The sequence below is a fragment of the Aulostomus chinensis genome, chromosome 4 (assembly GCF_037954235.1).
Source record: "Aulostomus chinensis isolate RoL2024-O1b breed Wild chromosome 4, RoL_Achi_v1.0, whole genome shotgun sequence".
In the NCBI taxonomy this organism is placed as follows: Eukaryota; Metazoa; Chordata; class Actinopteri; order Syngnathiformes; family Aulostomidae; genus Aulostomus; species Aulostomus chinensis.
The window spans coordinates 6,946,817-6,964,139 of NC_141323.1; the positions used below are offsets into that span (position 1 = coordinate 6,946,817).

The following is a 17,323-nucleotide window of genomic DNA, read 5'->3' on the forward strand; positions in this document are numbered from 1 at the left end:
CCCACTACCAGTCATTGGGCTAAGCTAACTAGCCTGGACCTGGGCTAGCTGATGCTAACATTTTCCACCCATTACCAGTCATTGGGCTAAGCTAACTAGCCTGGACCTGAGCTAGCTTATACTAACACTTCCCACCCACCACCAGCCATTGTGCTATGCTAGCCAGCATCCTGGACCTGAGATAGCTGATGCTAACACTTCCCACCCACTACCAGCCATTGGGCTAAGCTAACTAGCCTGGATTTGGAGAGAGATAAACAATAGAGAGACTTTCTTTAAGGTGGGTGTGCTTTTAAAAAGGCACTAAACTGTTGGCATGTTCACTGACGTGAAGCCAAAATACTCCTCATTCTCGTAGTCGTATCATGAAGTGTTGAAGAGGAAGATTGTCACCCATTAGGATCTTCTATGTTCACATGGATGTGCACACTGCACTGACACAGACTTTGACAGTGTGATCATGTGTCAATAGGTAGGAAAACACAACATAAATAGATGACAAAAACATTACATTTGTAGATTTTCAATAACATTACCAGACATTCCTGATTTGACTCCTTTGAGGTCAGAAAGAAGATAGTTCCTAAAAATTAATACAACTTCAAAAGTCAACTTTTGCCCGCATTCACAACTTCAAGGATTCACATGCAGAGGATCTCTGTAACCAATCAGACACACCAAACCAATCACATGACCTCACTGGTGGTGGTGAAGACTTCAGTCAGCTTCTCCCTCTGAGGGGCTTCAGATGGCTTTCACAAGTTCACATTTGAAACAGAAAGTGTTTCATTAACAGGCAGGCAAATATTCCATTACCTGAGTGTGTGTGTGAGTGTGTGTGAGTGTGTGTGTGTAAGATTAGCTCATTGTTTCAGCTTCAGGTTTTATTCTCATCCTATCATCTATGCTGTGGAGGTTCAGGGCAAATCTGCTGTCCATGTGAACTGTGAGGTGAAACACTACTACTACTACTACTACTACTACTACTACTACAACAAAGCTACGAGAGAACTTGAGTTCCATGTATTTCACATGGCATTTGATGAAGTTTATTGAGACACAATTAGAAAAAACAATATTACACTGAGTGGTTTCATGATGCAGCTGCTATGGTGATGACCTCTGACCTCCCGGTGATCTGCTCTACACAGGAAACATGGACGGAACCGTCTCTGAAACACATAAAAGCCATGTTAGGGACCAGCAGGCACATCCAGCTGCTGATGGGGCCAAGGTCAAAGGTCACGGATACCTCTTCATGGTGACAACAGTGTCGATGTCATGCTTCTCCTCTTGAGGTGGCAGGTCTCGCAGGACAATCTGGAGATTGAGATTAATTTCTAATTTCAGTCAAATTCTTCAACTTGCTCCCTTCTGAGCACGCGAGACGATCCTGGTTAACGCTCAAACACATGGCAGCAGCCCTCACGCTGAGAAGGACCCAAGTCATGAAGGTTAGCATCATGAACCAAGGCTGATCTGAGGGGTCGTTTCATCGTTTCACACACACACACACACACACACACAAACACACATCACGGGTTTAGCCCCGCCCACGATGGTCAGGAGTGTTTACAGGAATACAAACAATTTTTGACTTGTGCAGGAGAATGACAGGTTGAGTCAGACGCTTAGACACCAGCTAAAGCAGCACGTCCTCACGCTTCATACCAACAGTCAGAAATACGACGAGCGCAGCAGCCGACATCGGGGTCACTGACAACTGAACCTTCACGCCAATGCATCCTCATCTGGAATATTCCCCCCCCCAACACTGGAATCACCTCCACCACTCCCGCGTCTGTTGGCTTCTAGGTTTCACCTCAACACTGGCGTAGGTCTCAGGAGCTCAAACCGAGCGGTCGGTACCTTTGCTAACTGTTCTGGCTGCTTGGCAGTGAACCTCTGGTAGATCTCCAGACACAAGGAGGACAGCTGGCCTCCCCCACTCAGGATGTGATGTCGGCGCGCGGGCAGGGGGGAGCCTGATGGAAGCAGAACCGTGAACACCGCCGCTCCAGATTCATCCAGCTCCTGCAACGCCACGTGTTAACGTTTAAATTCTAGTTGAGCGTGATAGTGACGCCCGGGATGTTTGAGCTGCGTACCTTCACCAGAATATCGGAGGCAGAAACCTCCACCGTGACCGACTCCTCCGGGTCCAGCTCATCTCTGCCCACCAATAAACCTGCTTCCAGGGCGGCACCCACGGCGATGACCTCATCAGGAGGAGCTGAGCTGAGAAGTTCCACATCCAGAAACATCTCACGAATCATCTGCTGGAGACGAGGGATCCTGGCCGAGCCGCCGCACAGGACCACCTGAAACACACGGACCTATCAGAGCTGCCGGACTGGAACGGTCGGGCCGATGGGTCCGCATGACCGAGGGGGCTTGTACCTTGTTGATGTCGGAGGTGGTGAGCCCCGCCTCCCCCAGCAGGGGTCTGATGGGCTGGATGCTCTTGTTGAAGAGGGAGGAGCAAAGCAGCTCAAATCGAGCTCTGAGGGAACAATACACTCAGGTTGTCATGGCAACAAGGGCTGATCGAACCTCAGAAGTATCCCATCCCCCCCCCCCCCCCCAACTGCTGCAGAAGCAGACGCAAACACTCGTGAAAGCTCACCTGGACACGTTGCATTCAAAGTCAATGCCATCGTGCAGCGAGTCAACGAAGCAGTTGGCGGATCCCAGAGACGACAGCGAGTGTTTGGCCATGTCGGCGCCGTTCATCAGCTTCAGCATCGCCCGGGCGTTGCTGCTCACGTCATGTTTAAAGGTGCTGCATAACAAACAAACACACACACACACACACACACACACACACACACACACACACACACACACACACACACACACACACACCTGAGGAGGGCTGGGAGGTGAGTGGGCAGGTGTGAATGAGGATGCGAGCTACGTGTACGCGCTCATCAAGATTGTCTCTGGTGCGTTTTCGCCTCAGGCCGTTCCTTTGACTGAACCGAGTTCCGGCGTCGCTGCTGGAGCTCAGACGGTTGAACGAGGCTCTGAGGATTGAAAATTCAGCACTGAGGCACCAGAAAGCATCTGCAAATCACTGCGTTCACCTGGGATACGTGTTCCTGCTGCAGGGTCATGTGACCCAGGGCTGGCTGCTGATGTAAGCTGTTCCAACCGTGGAGAATCATGGGTGTAAGCGGCAGGTTTGGCCAGTGTGAATGTATGGAAAGTGTCAGGTCATCGGGGTCAGGGTATGAGGTCATAAAGCCCAAACCTCCGTCATGTCTACTGAAGAGTCTGTGGCGACTGCACATGTCTAACGTGACTGAGATCTCTGAGTCATTACCGTTTGAACTCGGTGGCGAGGTGCTGGGCCAAAGCCTGCGTGAAGCTCTCTCCTCCGATGCTGTGGTCGGTGTGAGTGTTAAGAACCCGGAACATTCCTCCATTCACCTGCAGCGCTGTCACACTCAGAGACGTCCCACCCAGCTTATACACCAGGACGTGGCTGTCAACAGAGCAGAGGTCAGCCTGAGGGCAGGAAATCGTGGTGGAACAGCTGCTACGACCATCACGCTACGCACGCAAGCTCCAACACTCAGCTGCAGGAGCCAGGCTCTCCCGTCACTCCTCCAATCGTTTGAAAACCACACATTACTAGAACTGGGCTTTACGTTTCTGGGGTGTCTGTCCCAGTGCCGTGACTCAGTGACGACCTGAAAACATTTTCAGAGGTCAGAGGTCAGCGAGCGAAGCTGCAGCCCAATGAAGGTGTGAGACTCTCTTTGTGCTGGCCTGTCAGTCCCTCGCTGGAGGTTCAACCAAGCAGACAATCTCCTGTCTCAGGTAGGGAGTGAGTGCGTGTGTGTGTGTGTGTGTGTGTGTGTGTGTGTGTGTACAGTGTAGTCTGTCCCGCTTCTGTGACTGAAACAAATCCTGATCTGCGGGATTCCCAACCAAATGTCAGGCTCTCATGTCCAACTCAGTGCTGACGTAAGTGTGCTCAGGCCGGGTCAGGCCTGGAGCAGTGGGGGGAGGGTTTTACAACAGCACAAGGCAACCAGTTCAAGTTTGACTGGGGGGGGGGGGTGTACCTCTTCCCAGAAGAACTGTCCTGTCCGATGTTATAGGCCAGAAGAGCAGCAGCAGGTTCATGGATCAGCCTCAGCACATGGAAGCCTGCAGCCTCAGCAGCATCCCTGCTCAACAGAACCAGAACCAGACCTGAACACATGTCCCCGTCTCACAGCAACTGGAACAGCTGGGACGGCGGTTTCGTGTCTAACCTCAGAGCTCGCTTCTGAGCATGTGCAAACTCAAAAGGCACAGTAATGACGGCGTCCGTGACATCAGAGCCCAGAGCTGACTGAGCTGTTTCTGCGAAGAGAAATGATCCGACAACACGCTGTTCATTTATGATTCTGTGCGTGGGCGTCTGTGCGTGGGCGTCTGTGCGTGGGCGTCTGTGCGTGGGCGTCTGTGCGTGGGCGTCTGTGCGTGGGCGTCTGTGCGTGGGCGTCTGTGCGTGGGCGAGCTACCTTTCATTTTGTGGAGGATGAGTTTTGCGACGTCCTCCGGAGCCACGTACTCCTGCTGCTCCCCTGCACTGATCTCATAGTAGGGCTTCTCTCCTCGGTTCACCACCTGGACACAGGCAGGTCTCATCTCACTAACGAGCCTCGGTGATGAACAAGCTCCTCCCTCCTCCCGCGTCCTCATCAGACAACAAACCTGTGGGTTTGGAGATGAAAACTCACCTGACACTTCGTCTCTGATTTGTGAGTTTGTGTCGCGGAATCATCAAAGCTGCAAGTTGAGATACAGAAGGAGAGAAAATGAACTCATTCAGTATTTCCTCGTCAGTCAGACCAGCAGGTTCTTGCCGCTGCTATCGACCCGTCTTGGGGGGCGGGGCTCTGCTAGATCTGAGTGTTGCTGGACACTTTCAGACACGTTAGCAGCAGGACGTCACCTTCTGCCCAGCACTTGCTTCACTTTGACCACTGTGTTGGCGGCGTTGCGGACTCGTCCTTGCTTCGCTGCGATGCCCACAATCTGATGAAGACAAGAAATGTCAGCGGATCAGCTGACTGACAAATGGGAGGAGCTACAAGTCAAGAGTTAAAGCCGCTCTACTACTGCTGCGTAAGAGATACCGGACACGACCACAGCACACGTGTCAGCACGTACCTGCTCGCTGTCTCTGTACGCCACCACAGCCGGAGTCACACGGTCTCCTGCGTCGTTAGCGACCACATCAGCTCGTCCGTCCTGATCAAACACACACAAGAGTCACGTGACTTGCTCCTTCCTGTGTATATGAATGTAGACCTTCGGATCGCAGCTGAAGCTGGCGGCTGTCACCTGCCGCGGTCCAGCTGCTCCGGTTCTGGTTCTGAGCTGCTGAGGCCACAAGGCCTCTTCACTCAAGTTGAAGTTCCATCAGGAGCAGAATTTTGTATCAAACATGAACGGAACCGGGACAGAAAGATTTATCTGGTCTGTGTGCTCGGCAGCTGGCGGGGCTTCAGCTCCGCTGCGGCGAGTTCACGGCCCCCATCACAGTGCATCAGCACCATCGTTCTGATTCCTCTGTTCCACCTCGAAAATTCATGTACACAGAGAACATTCTTCAGATTCTACATCCAAAGTTCCAAACGCAGTTTGCCTCATCGGTTGATACAGTTTAGAGGATGTGTGGGAAGCGTTTGACCTCTGACCCTCTCAGTCTGACCTTGCTGGACCAGACGGAGGCGACGTCAGGAACCCGCCCTCGGGCGCATGGCGTGCGGAGCAGCTTCTTCCTCTGCAGGCAAACGATGACTCGCTGCCACCCAGGTGAGAGGGAGTCAGCTGATCTGAGGAGCAGCACCACGGCGTCTGCTGAGTCACCCCAGGGCTCCTCACAGGGAACACTGGCACCAGAACCAGAGCCAGGTCCCGTCCGCACTGGCCGGCGCTGCCCCACCCCAGCAGCACCACACCTTCATTACTCTTCTGTTGGTGGTGCCCGTGAGGAACGTGTCCTCCTGGCTCATCACCCAATCACTGTTATTAGGACTGGAATAAGGACAGTGCTGAGGTTCTAGAGGAGAACCTTGGAATGTCTTCATGACAATGTGTTCTTGCACTGGAACGGTCTGTTTAGCCCTCAACTTAGACTTACAGACGGGAGACAAAGCCTGTCAATCATCCCGCCTCCACCAGGTTTAACTTCCTGCCTGGAATAGGAAATCTAATATTTGACTTTTGGCTAAAAAGAATAAAAGTCACATGTAGCGTGAGGATACGTTTCGATTCCGATCAGCTGATAATTTCATCCAGAAATCATTTACCATGAGAAATCTTTTCTGAGTTCCACTCATTTCACAGTCACTGTTGAAACAACTTCCTTTATTTTTCTACGTCACTCTGCGACGGCTCCGGCAGCACCGGAGGACCGGGCTGCTGGATGCGCGTCCGCTGTCATCGCCGTTGCTGCTACGCGCGATCTCACCGATCTTCAACCGTTCATGTTGGCGCGTTTGTCGTTGATGTGCAGGGAAAAAACAAGACTCTAAACCGACATAATTTCCACAACTTCCAGCGTGACCGGCTCGTGACGTCAGCTGCTAGCCTGTAGCTTGCTAGCAGCGGAAGTTCCGCCGCTGTTACGGTTGATTTATTAACTTCGCGTGAGTGTCGCCGCCGCCGCGGGCTCGGGAGCCGCTACACCTCCCACTCACCTTGAATATCGCCACACAAGCGCACGTGTAGCCGAAGTGGACACCAATCGCCGCCATGCTGGTCGCGCTCGGCTGAAGGTCACGTGACCCGACGCTATTTCCGGTGAGGTTTTCAGAATAAAACAAATTTTCACCACGTAAGTGAGGCGGCACACATAAAATCGATGTCAAACCTCAACTACTTTATTTATTAAACTTGTCAAAAAATGTAAAAATAAAACTCAAGGCAACAACGGTTGTGGAGGCTCCGTTGTGTTTCAGAGCAACTCGGAGCGTCGCTGCTGCAGGAATTTCAGCCTGAGACGGAGAAACGTGACGACGCGCGTCCGAGTTCCTGCTCTGCTGATGCACGACCCGTCCAGCCCGCTGCTGGTCGACATGTGAGGCAATAAATAACATTGGAGGGGCTGTGACGTCACGCCTGAAGTTTGATGGACATGGAGCTAATAATAGCGCGCGACCGCCGCTGCCATGTCGCCGCTTTTCCTCGCGCTCCTGCTGAGCTTCGTCTCGGTTTCTCGTTCGGCTCCAGGACCGTGTGAAGGTGAGAGTCCGGTCCGGTCTGCTCGGTGTGTTCAACCGCGCCGGAGGCCCCGGGTAGATGGGCGGGGCTACGATCTTTATCTACATGATTTCAGCAAGTCTGAAGAGCCCGTCCGGACTGAGGAGGAGACAGGCTCACCCCAACACTCCGATGAAAAAGAAACAAATCTCTGATTCTGAGTAGTTCTCAAACTGAGCAGTGGGGTGTGTGTGTGTGTGTGTGTGTGTGTGTGTGTGTGTGTGTGTGTAGTGTGTGTGGGTTTCCTCCTCAGACTTTACGACACTCTGACGTCAACCCACAGAGAACTCAGTCCCGGCCTGGTGGAGCAGGAACTCTTCCGGGCCTGCAGTGTGGCCCAGGGGAAGGAAGCCAGGCTGGTGAGTGCGCGCGCGCGCGCGCACACACACACGCACACACACACACCTTCATCTCAACAGCGTCTCTGTGGTCCAGCACCGGCCACCTGAGTGTTTCCTCCATGAAGCAGAACCTGGAACTTTCCAGCAGCGTTAGTTCAGGCACTGCTTGCGTTCGGTTCTGGTTCTGGTGACCGAGGAGGGGCTCAGGGGTTCAGGGAGGGTCAAGTGTCGCCTCACGGGTTCATCTGGTAACACATTGTGAGGACAGCGGACCAATCAGGACTAGATCAGCTCCAAAAGCAGGACCAGCTGGACTCCACCTCTTCTTGCTGTGATTCCTGTGACTTTCTCTCTGAGACATGCAGTAGTTGTGCAGTATAAATGCAGGTGTTTGTGTACCTCGGCAGTGTTACTACCTCGGAGCGAGTAGCGACGCGGCGACCCGCGTCACTGCAGCGGTGTGCCGACCTCTGGCCTCCCATGTCCCAGTGGAGAAGATCTGCCAGCGCCTCAGCAGCAGGGACACTCAGATCTGCCAGCTCAGACACGGTAACGCGCGTGTGCACGTCTCTCCTCACACTTCGCCGTATTTATCGCGTCGCTCTGCTTTCCAGAACCTCGGCTGAGGGACCTGAGCAGCGACGGGCTCAAGAGGCTGCGAGTGGCGGAGCTGAGGAACATTTTGGCCCTGTGGGGAGAAGAATGCCGAGGCTGCCTGGAGAAGCACGAGTTGGTCAGCCTCATCCAGGAGAAGGCGCCGCTGCACGCTCACCAAGAGGAACTGTGACGGAGGCAGGCGGCGGCAGCCCGGGCGTCATCGCACCAGGCGAGCCTCGAGCTCCTGGAGCAGAGCCCGGCTGAGGAGGTGGCTGCTCCTCGGGATGCACGGCTGTCAGATATCAAACTGTTGAGTTCCAAACTGGCGGTTCCTCTGCACACGAACCGCAATCTGTTTGATTCCACAGATTAAAAAAAACAAAGTTATGGGGTTGTGTTGACGCTGCGGGGACCCGGGGGGACGTGGACGAGCTGAAGCTCGGGAGGCGACGTTCAGGTCGCTCCTTCGGGCTTTTCGGCTCTGCCAGGCGTTTCCATTGCGCTACAATAACAGGCGCGTCTGAAGGGTCGGGCTTTCACCCGCAGTTCCATTCAGTTGGTGCCAAGAGTCAGTATTTGCGGTGTGGATCCTCCTTCTCGAGACCTGCAATCCACCCCGACCGGCGGCAGCCTCCCGCCCTCCGGAGAGCTTCTCCTCCACGCTGGGAAAGACTCGGTCGTGCCCGGCGGGTCCAGGGTGGCGGGAGAAGTTGCCCTCGGAGGTTTTGGTGCCATTCTTTCGTCATGGCTGTGCTCTTGGGCTCAGCTGGGAGTGGCACCCCCACACACGAACGTCTCAGATTGCATCACAGCTGGCAGGACACGGGACCGATGGTGGCGCTCACCCTCTCCTCTCTATACACGTTTTTCTCCAGATCCCCGAAACGATCGGGAAGGGAGTCATCAGGGAAACTGCTGGCCCCAGCAGTCAAGCCCCGTGCCCTCAGCAGAGTATCCGTCTGCCCCCGATGTTTCCCGGAGAGAAGCGGCTTCTTGGCACCAGGCCGTCCTCCAGAGGCGAGCCCTGCACTGGGGGAGCCCCGATGTCGCCACTCCTTCAACTGTAGGAGGCTGTCCTGGCACCTGCTGGACTTTGAGGCCTTCTTCACCACAGCTGAACCCCTCTCCTTGAGTTAGGTCGTCTCATCTTAACTCAGCGTGACGCAGGGACGTCCGGCCTCGTCACGGCTGACCAATCACTGCCGTGACGTCAGCCGCTCCTTTGGGGGAAACGTATTTTGGGGAGGGTTTAAGTTCATTTTCACGGCAAAGAGTGACGTTGCACTCGGAGGCCATTACTCAGTTTAATCCGGAATGTTATAGCGTGACCTGAGGAAGGAGCAGCGGCGCCGTGGCAACCAGGAGCCACAGCGCCATCCTTCTGCTCCACGTCCGTTTGCTGTCATTTAGATTTTTCCTGTCTACAAAACACACAGAACTGAAACTGTGACCCAAAACCTCCACACAGAGGCCTCAGCTGAACCGGTGCCAGCGAGGTCCAAATGTTGTGACTCAGTCGTGGAGCAAAGCTCAGTGCGGTCGCTCCTCCTCCGTCTTCATCCAGGCACGCGGGACGGCGGGGCCTCTTGAATGAAACTTTAGAATGGCTAAAATTCCAGAATCGTTCAAACACCTGTTTGTGATGCCCAAGTGCCCTTGACCTTTAACCTTTGAGTGTTAGAGCCCAAGTGGGTGTTGAGGGATTCCTTCATCACGTGGAGATGCAGCTGAATTGGAACTTGAAGGTCCAGACTGAGAGTTGGAGGCTCCAGGTGAGCGCCATGTGACTGCACCTCGTTTCTAATGATCACATCAGACAGGATCAATCAGCTTTGCCCAAAGACGCGGAGGGGACGAGGAGCCGCGCGGGCCTCTGGGGCCTCACGCCATCATCCACACTTAAGAACCTCAGTCTTAGTTTTCACTGTCACAGCAAGACCCTCCACGCGAGGACTCAGGACCAGGACCAGTGGGCCTTGGTCTTCATGAGTCGTACCGTTCACCAACACAGCATTTTTACAGAGTGGTGATGAACTTTGAAATATTTGTTATCACGGTTCCAACTAAAACGGAGGTTGAACAAGTTCATAAAAGGAACGCTGCACCAAAGACGTCGGAGAAGCTGAGGACAGGAACCTCACGTTCCACCTCATGGAGAACACGAGTCACGACACCGGTGCACCAGCAGCAGCTCGACGTGCTGGTGGACCTGATCAGTCAGCAGCTTCACTCCAGCACTGCTGGGTCCTGGCAGAGGTGGAGAAACAACCAGACCGGCACAAGCAAGCGTTTGTTATCAATGTGGTCAACCAGACACTTTTAATTTCACTTGTTTTTAACAATGTTCGTAGATTCTGATCGCTGTCAAATGATTGAAGTACACCACAAGAGGCCTGGAGCCCTGCTGAACTGAGCCCTGCTGAACTCAGACCTGCCCTCTTCCTAACCCTGCAGCTCAGTTAAAATTAAATTTAACTTAAAAAGAACAAAAATGATGAACTAAAACAAAATACAGCGTCACTCTAACCAGATGCCACTCCTGCCCTGTGAGTAAGTGCTTGGTGGAGAGAGAGAAAAACAAAGGAACAGACAACAATAGTAATCTCAAAATTGCGTGTAAAGTTACTTTAAATGTAGATAATATTTGAATATAGGTAGATAACGTTTGGTTGATTTAAGGGGGATAGCAGTAAGAACTGAAAGGTCAATACAATCAGAAGGTCTTAGCTCACTAGCTAGGTCAACAGAGAACCCGTTATACATGCACTAGAAAGTAAAAAAAAAATCAGATTTAAAAATCAGAAACCTCAAATTGAGATTATATCCAAATTTGTGTCACCAAAACTACACCAATGAGCCTCTAACGCTAAGACTGATTCTCTTTAAAATATGTTGAATTTCATTTTAAATAAAACGGCTAATTGACATTATTGCACCAGCAAAAGACAGTAATACTATCAGAGCTCTGTCCACTCCTCCTCCACACAATCACAAACCTGGTGATGCACGACAAGAGATGCGTCTTTAACAGCAACCGAACCAACAGAAAACGAAGTCGTGGAGAAACCCTAGATGTGAGAGAACAGACACGGCCGGCCAGCAGGGCCGCCGCACGACACCAACATTGTGCTATCATGTACAGGAAATGGCTGCATAAGTGCTTTCTGAAGCCTGGAGAGAGAAATGCTTTCCAGAAAAAGGTATTTATTGTTGAGGCATCGTTAAAAGTTTTGCCTGTGCTATCCGTTCAGGGGAGACATTGTAAAATCCCTAACATTTGGGCTCCGACAGCTTTCAACAAGTAGGAAGGAAATCTTTCAGGACATAAAAAAATAAGGATGACGATGTTAACCCTTGGATTCTGTCGTTTCAAAGATCACTGCTACATTAAAACTGCACGCAATTATGTGCAACATCGGAAAAAAGGCGTTGAAGATGGTTCCTTTCCACTCCGTCCTGTCTGTTGGTTGTTTCTTGTATATATATATTTTATACATGTTCCGCCGCCTCATTACTGGTATTGATTGGCAGTGTCTGGGTCCAATAACATGGCAGAGTGATTCAAACACCGTCGTTGCACTGAGGTTATTTGAAGGGAGTCACTCTGGAGGAGGCTGACAGTCCGCGGCATCATGGCCGCCCGCTTCCACTCAGACTGGCCCATTGACGGACACTTCCTGTGGCGCTGGCGTTTCCTCTCTGTTAGGATGACAAACACACAACCTTAGAGGCGGAGCCACAGCTGCAGCACATGAACACAGCTGTGTTCCTAGGGGACAGCTGAAAACTGCCAGCTCCACGCCGCCATTCGATCTGGACGGTGGACTGGAAATTACAACTGTTGGTTTCATGTTCTTAGACGCATTCCATGATTCCCTCTCTTAGGTGAAAGAGGAGCTGCTCGTCGTTCCGTGGTCCCCAACAAGACCAGCAGGCTGCCCCAGGTCCTCACGGTGCACTGACAGCACCGTCTCACGGCAGCGACACCTGCAGACATCTGGATTCTTACACTTGCCATCCTGCCACTGAGCGATGGTGAAGCACATTTTGCTCAATTAATGGATTCATCACTCAGTCAATCCGGACACCCAGAGGATAAATGACATCATAAATGACCTCACAGGCACCGAAGTCCCGGCAGTGTTTGTAGAAGACATGAAGGAGAGAAACATCTGGCATTTTCCGAAAGATTATGACTTGCATTTATTGATAAAACACCAAGTGGATTTAATTTGAGTAGATAGGTTGGTTGAGCCCAACTCGGGCGTGTGAGCACTTACTTCCTGTCAGTCGTCGTGGAGGCGGGTGACTCCTCAGAAGGCTGCCGCTCTGATGCTTTTGGAGAGTCTGACAGAGAGAGTTTCTCCAGAGACACTGGACTCTCCTCACTGCTGGACCAACACAGACGCTGACCGTTAACCCTCATTCCACACCCGGACATAAGAACCTGTAAGTAGGTGGCGCTAGGATAACCACCTGCTTGCCATGTTGTCATGGTAACCCAGCTCAACATCAGAGGATGTGTATTAATGCAAACCGTACTGTTTCCGTACTGTAAGTGGAAGGATGTGAGTCATACCTGACAGTCAGTAGGTGGCGCTATGACCAAGGGTCAGTACTGGCACACAGACATCAGACTAAACATCCTTCCAACATTCAAATGAACGACAGAGGCTGAGCGACAGATTTGGTCTGAACGTGTTAACGCAGCCTGGAAAAGGCAGAGGAGTCTCACCTCCCAGGTAGGAGCGTGAAGAAGTCAGGATACAGAGGAGTGATCAACAACCGAGTCGCCACTCACTGAAACCAACCTCAGTGAGTCCGTTTACCTCACCGACAGCTACGGGGTCAAATCACTGGGCGATCATCATTCCACTCACCTCCAAAACGCTTCCTCTAAAACTAAAGTCTGTGCTGCCCAGAAGTCAAAACCACGTCTGAGCTCTCAGAACTTCCAACTCCTGGTGAGAGTTCTAACATCTCAGAGGTCAGAGCTTTCCCACGTGTTTACCACCCCTGCCCATGTGGTGACAAACAAGGAAATTCCTTTCCGTTCGTCATTTTGACATTTCAGCAGCTTGCAAGATGCCTTGACTGCTAACAGGCTGAGATTTGAGAGGCTGATGCAGCCTTGAGCTGCTCGCATCAAGCAGAGCGGAGAAGCAACCACGCCGTTTCCCTCCCTCATCAGAAACGCTCCGGTGTTTCTCCCAGATGTTACTGCAGCAGACCCCCCCGGCACATGAACAGCCATCAAGTGTGTATTTGTTATCTGGTTTTCTAAGTTTTCAGGTCGCTCAGCAGGAAGGATGCCGTCCACCATGGCTCTGCCGACCCACAGGGTCCACATCTGACACAGTTTCACCCTAACGTGAGCAGGTTTTCCATTTCTAAAATCTTGCATGATCACATCTAAAAATTGAAGGAGCCTCAATTTGCCTACATGGACGCAGACACACCTGCACCAGCAGGTTAACCTGCATGACACGTCACACCCCTGCACACCTGAGAGGTGCAGTGACGCTAAAACCCTCGGATGGACTGAGCCTCTACAACCCAGTAAAGAGTCGGCCAAGGCTGTGAACATGGGGCGTCAAGGTGGACTCGGTATCAGCACGAACTCTGAAAGGTGCTTTGAAAAGTGGCCGTCGACCATCACAATTACGCTCGCGTACCGAGGGAAACGCTGGTCTGCAACCCTGCTCAATTTATATTTACCCTCTGAACACGAGCGCAAGTTTCTGCAGAGATCCACTGCCCGAGATATACTTGACATAGAGGCGAATGAATCCAGTAATTTAAAATCCCAGTTCAGTCTATAATTACCTCAATGTGGGACTTGTTTCAAACACAGATATTTAAACACACACACACACACACACACACACACACACACACACACACAAGCTTTTTGTATTTGAGTATAGTGGACGTCAACATTGTGTCACTGAGTGCCTGATAGAGGGGCTGTCTGATCGCGAGGTTGAGGTCGAACCTTTTGAGGTCAGCTGTCTTGTTGCCGGGGGTGACAGCAAGTTCTGAGGCATTAGCTGTGGTGGAGGGAGTGCTGGCATCTTCCTCGCTGTCTGATCCGCCAGAGGAGCTGCTGTCTGAGGCAACAATCGGAGCCTTCCTCCCTTCTGCTGCCAACGCAGGACCAGAGGCGGCAGCAGCATCTAACAGTCACACAAAGGCAAAACAAATGAGCCGGAAAAGTTACATTCCCACATTTTCCACTCACCCTACTCGAAACGTGTTCAGGAGTTGAAGTATGGCAGCAGTCTGGTGAGGCTGAGTGAAGCAGCTGAGCTCAGAGAAGGAAGAAAAACACTCACCTCTCTTCTCATGGTTTTGTTTGGCTTGTTTCTCTGTGTCACTGCTGCCCGAGTCCACAGGAGAGCTGCACCTGGGTTCAGTCTCTGAGCTGTAGGACACGACCAGGGAACAAGCAGTGTAAACACTGGTCTTTTCAAGAACGAGGGTTTTGTGTAATTTGATCATGAATCATAAAACAAAACTGTTGCAAAGCACTCAGATTTCTTAGGATTGAGGCTTTGCGTGAAATGAATGTCGACTTGAAAGAATGCACATAATTTGCTGACAGGTCACAGATCCTGAATTGTTGCATGGATCGTTGATGATCATTGATAATTCCGCTGGTCCTTCCTCAGCAGTGGTCAGCGGTTGAAATCCAGCCGCAAGCGTTAATTCACGTTCATCTTGTCTCAACTGCAGAGAGGGATGGCTATGTCCCAGGGTGGATTCAGAACATTTCAGGGTTCACTTTTTCTGGGGAATCTTCGTTCACACATCAGCAACTTTAAGAAGTTTGTCAAACTCTCAGATGTACATAGCAACAGAGTCAATTATTTCAGTGTGCCAAGTGCTTTTTTCAGGCCCATCACCACCACCAGCTAAATAATTCAGCATTTCACCCTTGATGGCTGACATTCCAGCGCTACTGGGGAAGGAGGTACTCTGGACAGCTACTTCCAGGAAGTCCTGTGCCAATTTGAAAGTGGATTCATACTTTAAATTTTGAGGCTCTTCCCAAATGTTATCACACCAAATGGATCCAACTCTGATAGCTGAACGAGTCACTCACTGGATCTGCAGCCAAAGCAGGAAGAGCAGATGAGCCATGACAGGGCCAACTACTTCCAGTCAGTTGGCCCTCTGATAACTTGAATGTGGATAAGTAATTTAATCATCTGGCTTGCTGGGGTTGTGTAAGGCTCAACACAATCCATCAACTGTTAGAGTTTACAGCAGAGCTCATGACGTAGCTTTAAAATCAACACTGCACATCTGCTGCTGCACGATTCTTCAGATTGTCCTGTGTGCTGGTGTATCTCCCCTTTAAAAACAGGTGAAGGATTGAGGTGAAGTCCAGAAAACTCCACCGTGACATCTCGAATTGGCAGCAAATTTCTTCGGCGGGCTGTTATTGATTTTTCATTATTTTCAAAAGGGGTGCAATGAAACCCTTCAAAGGCAAGAATGTTGGCAAACAATCAGAGAAAAGTCCCAGATTAATAATCTCTGACTCTCCGAGCCAAATGATTGCTGCCTTGATGACCACTGCAGCCACGGAGACGTGTCCAGCGAGTCTGAAGGCAGGCTTGAGGCGATCCGCTCTCTTATCATCCAATTCCGTTTGATGGCATTGGACAATTTATGATCCAATCACACAAGGGATGGGAGTTGCATCACTGACCGGCAGCAAGCACAGCACACAGAGAACTTAGATCAGTGGCTAATAAAAACAAAGCCAAGCAAATAAAAAAGACACTGTGTAAATTTTGAAAAAGTCACAACAGAAGCAGCTCACGTCTGTGACCGGTCGGGTTCCCGGGGACCATTGTTACCGACACAGAGGCCCGTGAAACGTTGCTTTCAGTGAACCGTTAATGCGTGACTGTGCTCGTCCACGTGCTATAATTACAGCCTGCCCTTTAGAGTCAGGTCTGATATGAAGCTAATGATGCTAACAGACATACAGCAACATGGATGCTGTGGACCCACCCTCCCTCATCAGCACTGCTAGTACACCTCACCAGTCCTCGCTGACGGCAGCTTTTACAGACGGTGTAAAATACAACATGGCAGCAAAGATGGTCGAGTGCAGGAACGTTGCAAGATATTTAGCAAAGGATCTTGATCTGCTAATTCAGTCACTGATCAACGATCTGACCCCCAGTCAAAGGAGCCTATTTGAAAGGTTTGTTTCTCACCTAGAGAAGGGCTGGAATTCAGTGAAATTGGCCCAGCCTGTTTGTGTATTTGTTCCACTTCCAGCAGAGGTGTCCCACCCTGATGGGGTCTGGGATGCTGCAGTTCCCCCAGAATCCCTGAAATTTGCTGTCCAGCCAGGACCTGGAAACAAGAAAACACAACAATTATGTCCCTACTTTTTGTTGTTGTTGTTTCTTTTAAGGAGCAAGTTTAAGCTGGATCCACTCCAGTGTGACAGCAGATAGATACTCAAGACAGAACTTCTCATCAGGCTTGCAAAGTGGTTCCCCCTGAATTCTGGAGTACACCCATACCCTGAGCTTTATGATAACACAGGTTATGAGAGTTAAAAGTGTACAGAACAAACGACTTTCAGTCAAAACATGAGCACTGCAATGTCGCCCACCTGGACCAGGTGATACACCCACCAGGTTTGGATGAGCAGCTGTGGTGGGAAATTAAAGGCAACACACAGATACAGAGATTTTTCCATCATTAGAGAGAAGTCCCCTGTCCCCATACCAGTGTCTGATGTGTTCTTCTCAGAGTCCTCGTCTTCATCAGATTCAGATCCGCAGTCTCGCCCCCGACCTCCGTTCTCCAGGCTGCTCCTGGAGCTTCCCCCTGACGTCTGGGAGACCCCAAACCTGGTAGAGAGGGATGGAGATGTTGTGAAGCGATAAGAGAGGCAGAAGGCTCAGCAATGAGGAAACCAACTGCCATCAGGTTTACCTTGTTCTGGATTTAGCTTGTGTTGCATAGTTTATCTCCTTCTCCTCCCAAATGTCCTCCTCCTCTTCAGCATCATCGAACTGGCGTATCCTCTCTTTACAGCAGGCTTCAAAAGCAGCCGCATTGGCCTGTCAGCAAGTAAAGACGGTGCT

The 17,323-nt window shown here is 51.2% G+C and overlaps 3 protein-coding genes across 16 annotated transcripts in view; 1 reads left to right on the forward strand and 2 right to left on the reverse strand.

Moving 5' to 3' along the window:
* Positions 1 to 85: 85 nt before the first annotated feature.
* Positions 86 to 7,965, reverse strand: hspa14 (heat shock protein family A (Hsp70) member 14). Its single transcript, XM_086201343.1, has 14 exons — positions 6,705 to 7,965; positions 5,170 to 5,250; positions 4,952 to 5,034; positions 4,737 to 4,785; positions 4,518 to 4,623; positions 4,266 to 4,356; positions 4,074 to 4,178; positions 3,326 to 3,487; positions 2,627 to 2,782; positions 2,401 to 2,503; positions 2,109 to 2,321; positions 1,870 to 2,034; positions 1,253 to 1,320; positions 86 to 1,172 (listed from the first exon to the last, which is right to left on the reverse strand). The coding sequence occupies exons 1-14, from the start codon at positions 6,759 to 6,761 to the stop codon at positions 1,094 to 1,096; spliced, it is 1,518 nt and encodes a 505-aa protein (XP_086057469.1). The 5' UTR covers positions 6,762 to 7,965; the 3' UTR covers positions 86 to 1,093.
* cdnf (cerebral dopamine neurotrophic factor) lies at positions 6,390 to 11,971 on the forward strand. Of its 2 annotated transcripts, XR_015112386.1 has the most exons (5): positions 6,390 to 7,248; positions 7,498 to 7,625; positions 8,015 to 8,156; positions 8,222 to 8,472; positions 9,080 to 11,971. XR_015112386.1 is itself a non-coding variant. In XM_086201344.1 (4 exons), the coding sequence occupies exons 1-4, from the start codon at positions 7,176 to 7,178 to the stop codon at positions 8,392 to 8,394; spliced, it is 516 nt and encodes a 171-aa protein (XP_086057470.1). In that variant the 5' UTR covers positions 6,391 to 7,175; the 3' UTR covers positions 8,395 to 11,971. The 2 variants fall into 2 exon arrangements, 1 of the variants encoding a protein (XP_086057470.1); XM_086201344.1 differs by having other exon boundaries at positions 6,391 to 7,248; positions 8,222 to 11,971.
* The window catches only part of ppp6r2a (protein phosphatase 6, regulatory subunit 2a), a 29,914-nt gene continuing 23,086 nt past the window's right edge, over positions 10,496 to 17,323 (reverse strand). For 12 of the 13 annotated variants that reach the window (XM_086201333.1, XM_086201331.1, XM_086201336.1 and 9 more), the window contains 7 exons: positions 17,172 to 17,299; positions 16,962 to 17,086; positions 16,439 to 16,580; positions 14,540 to 14,628; positions 14,200 to 14,380; positions 12,485 to 12,595; positions 10,496 to 11,903 (listed from right to left, as the gene is read on the reverse strand). In XM_086201333.1, the coding sequence (XP_086057459.1) occupies positions 11,855 to 11,903; positions 12,485 to 12,595; positions 14,200 to 14,380; positions 14,540 to 14,628; positions 16,439 to 16,580; positions 16,962 to 17,086; positions 17,172 to 17,299 (825 nt within the window). In that variant the 3' untranslated portion in view covers positions 10,496 to 11,854. The remainder of the gene's footprint in view (positions 11,904 to 12,484; positions 12,596 to 14,199; positions 14,381 to 14,539; positions 14,629 to 16,438; positions 16,581 to 16,961; positions 17,087 to 17,171; positions 17,300 to 17,323) is intronic. The other variant, XM_086201337.1, reaches the window with a different exon arrangement.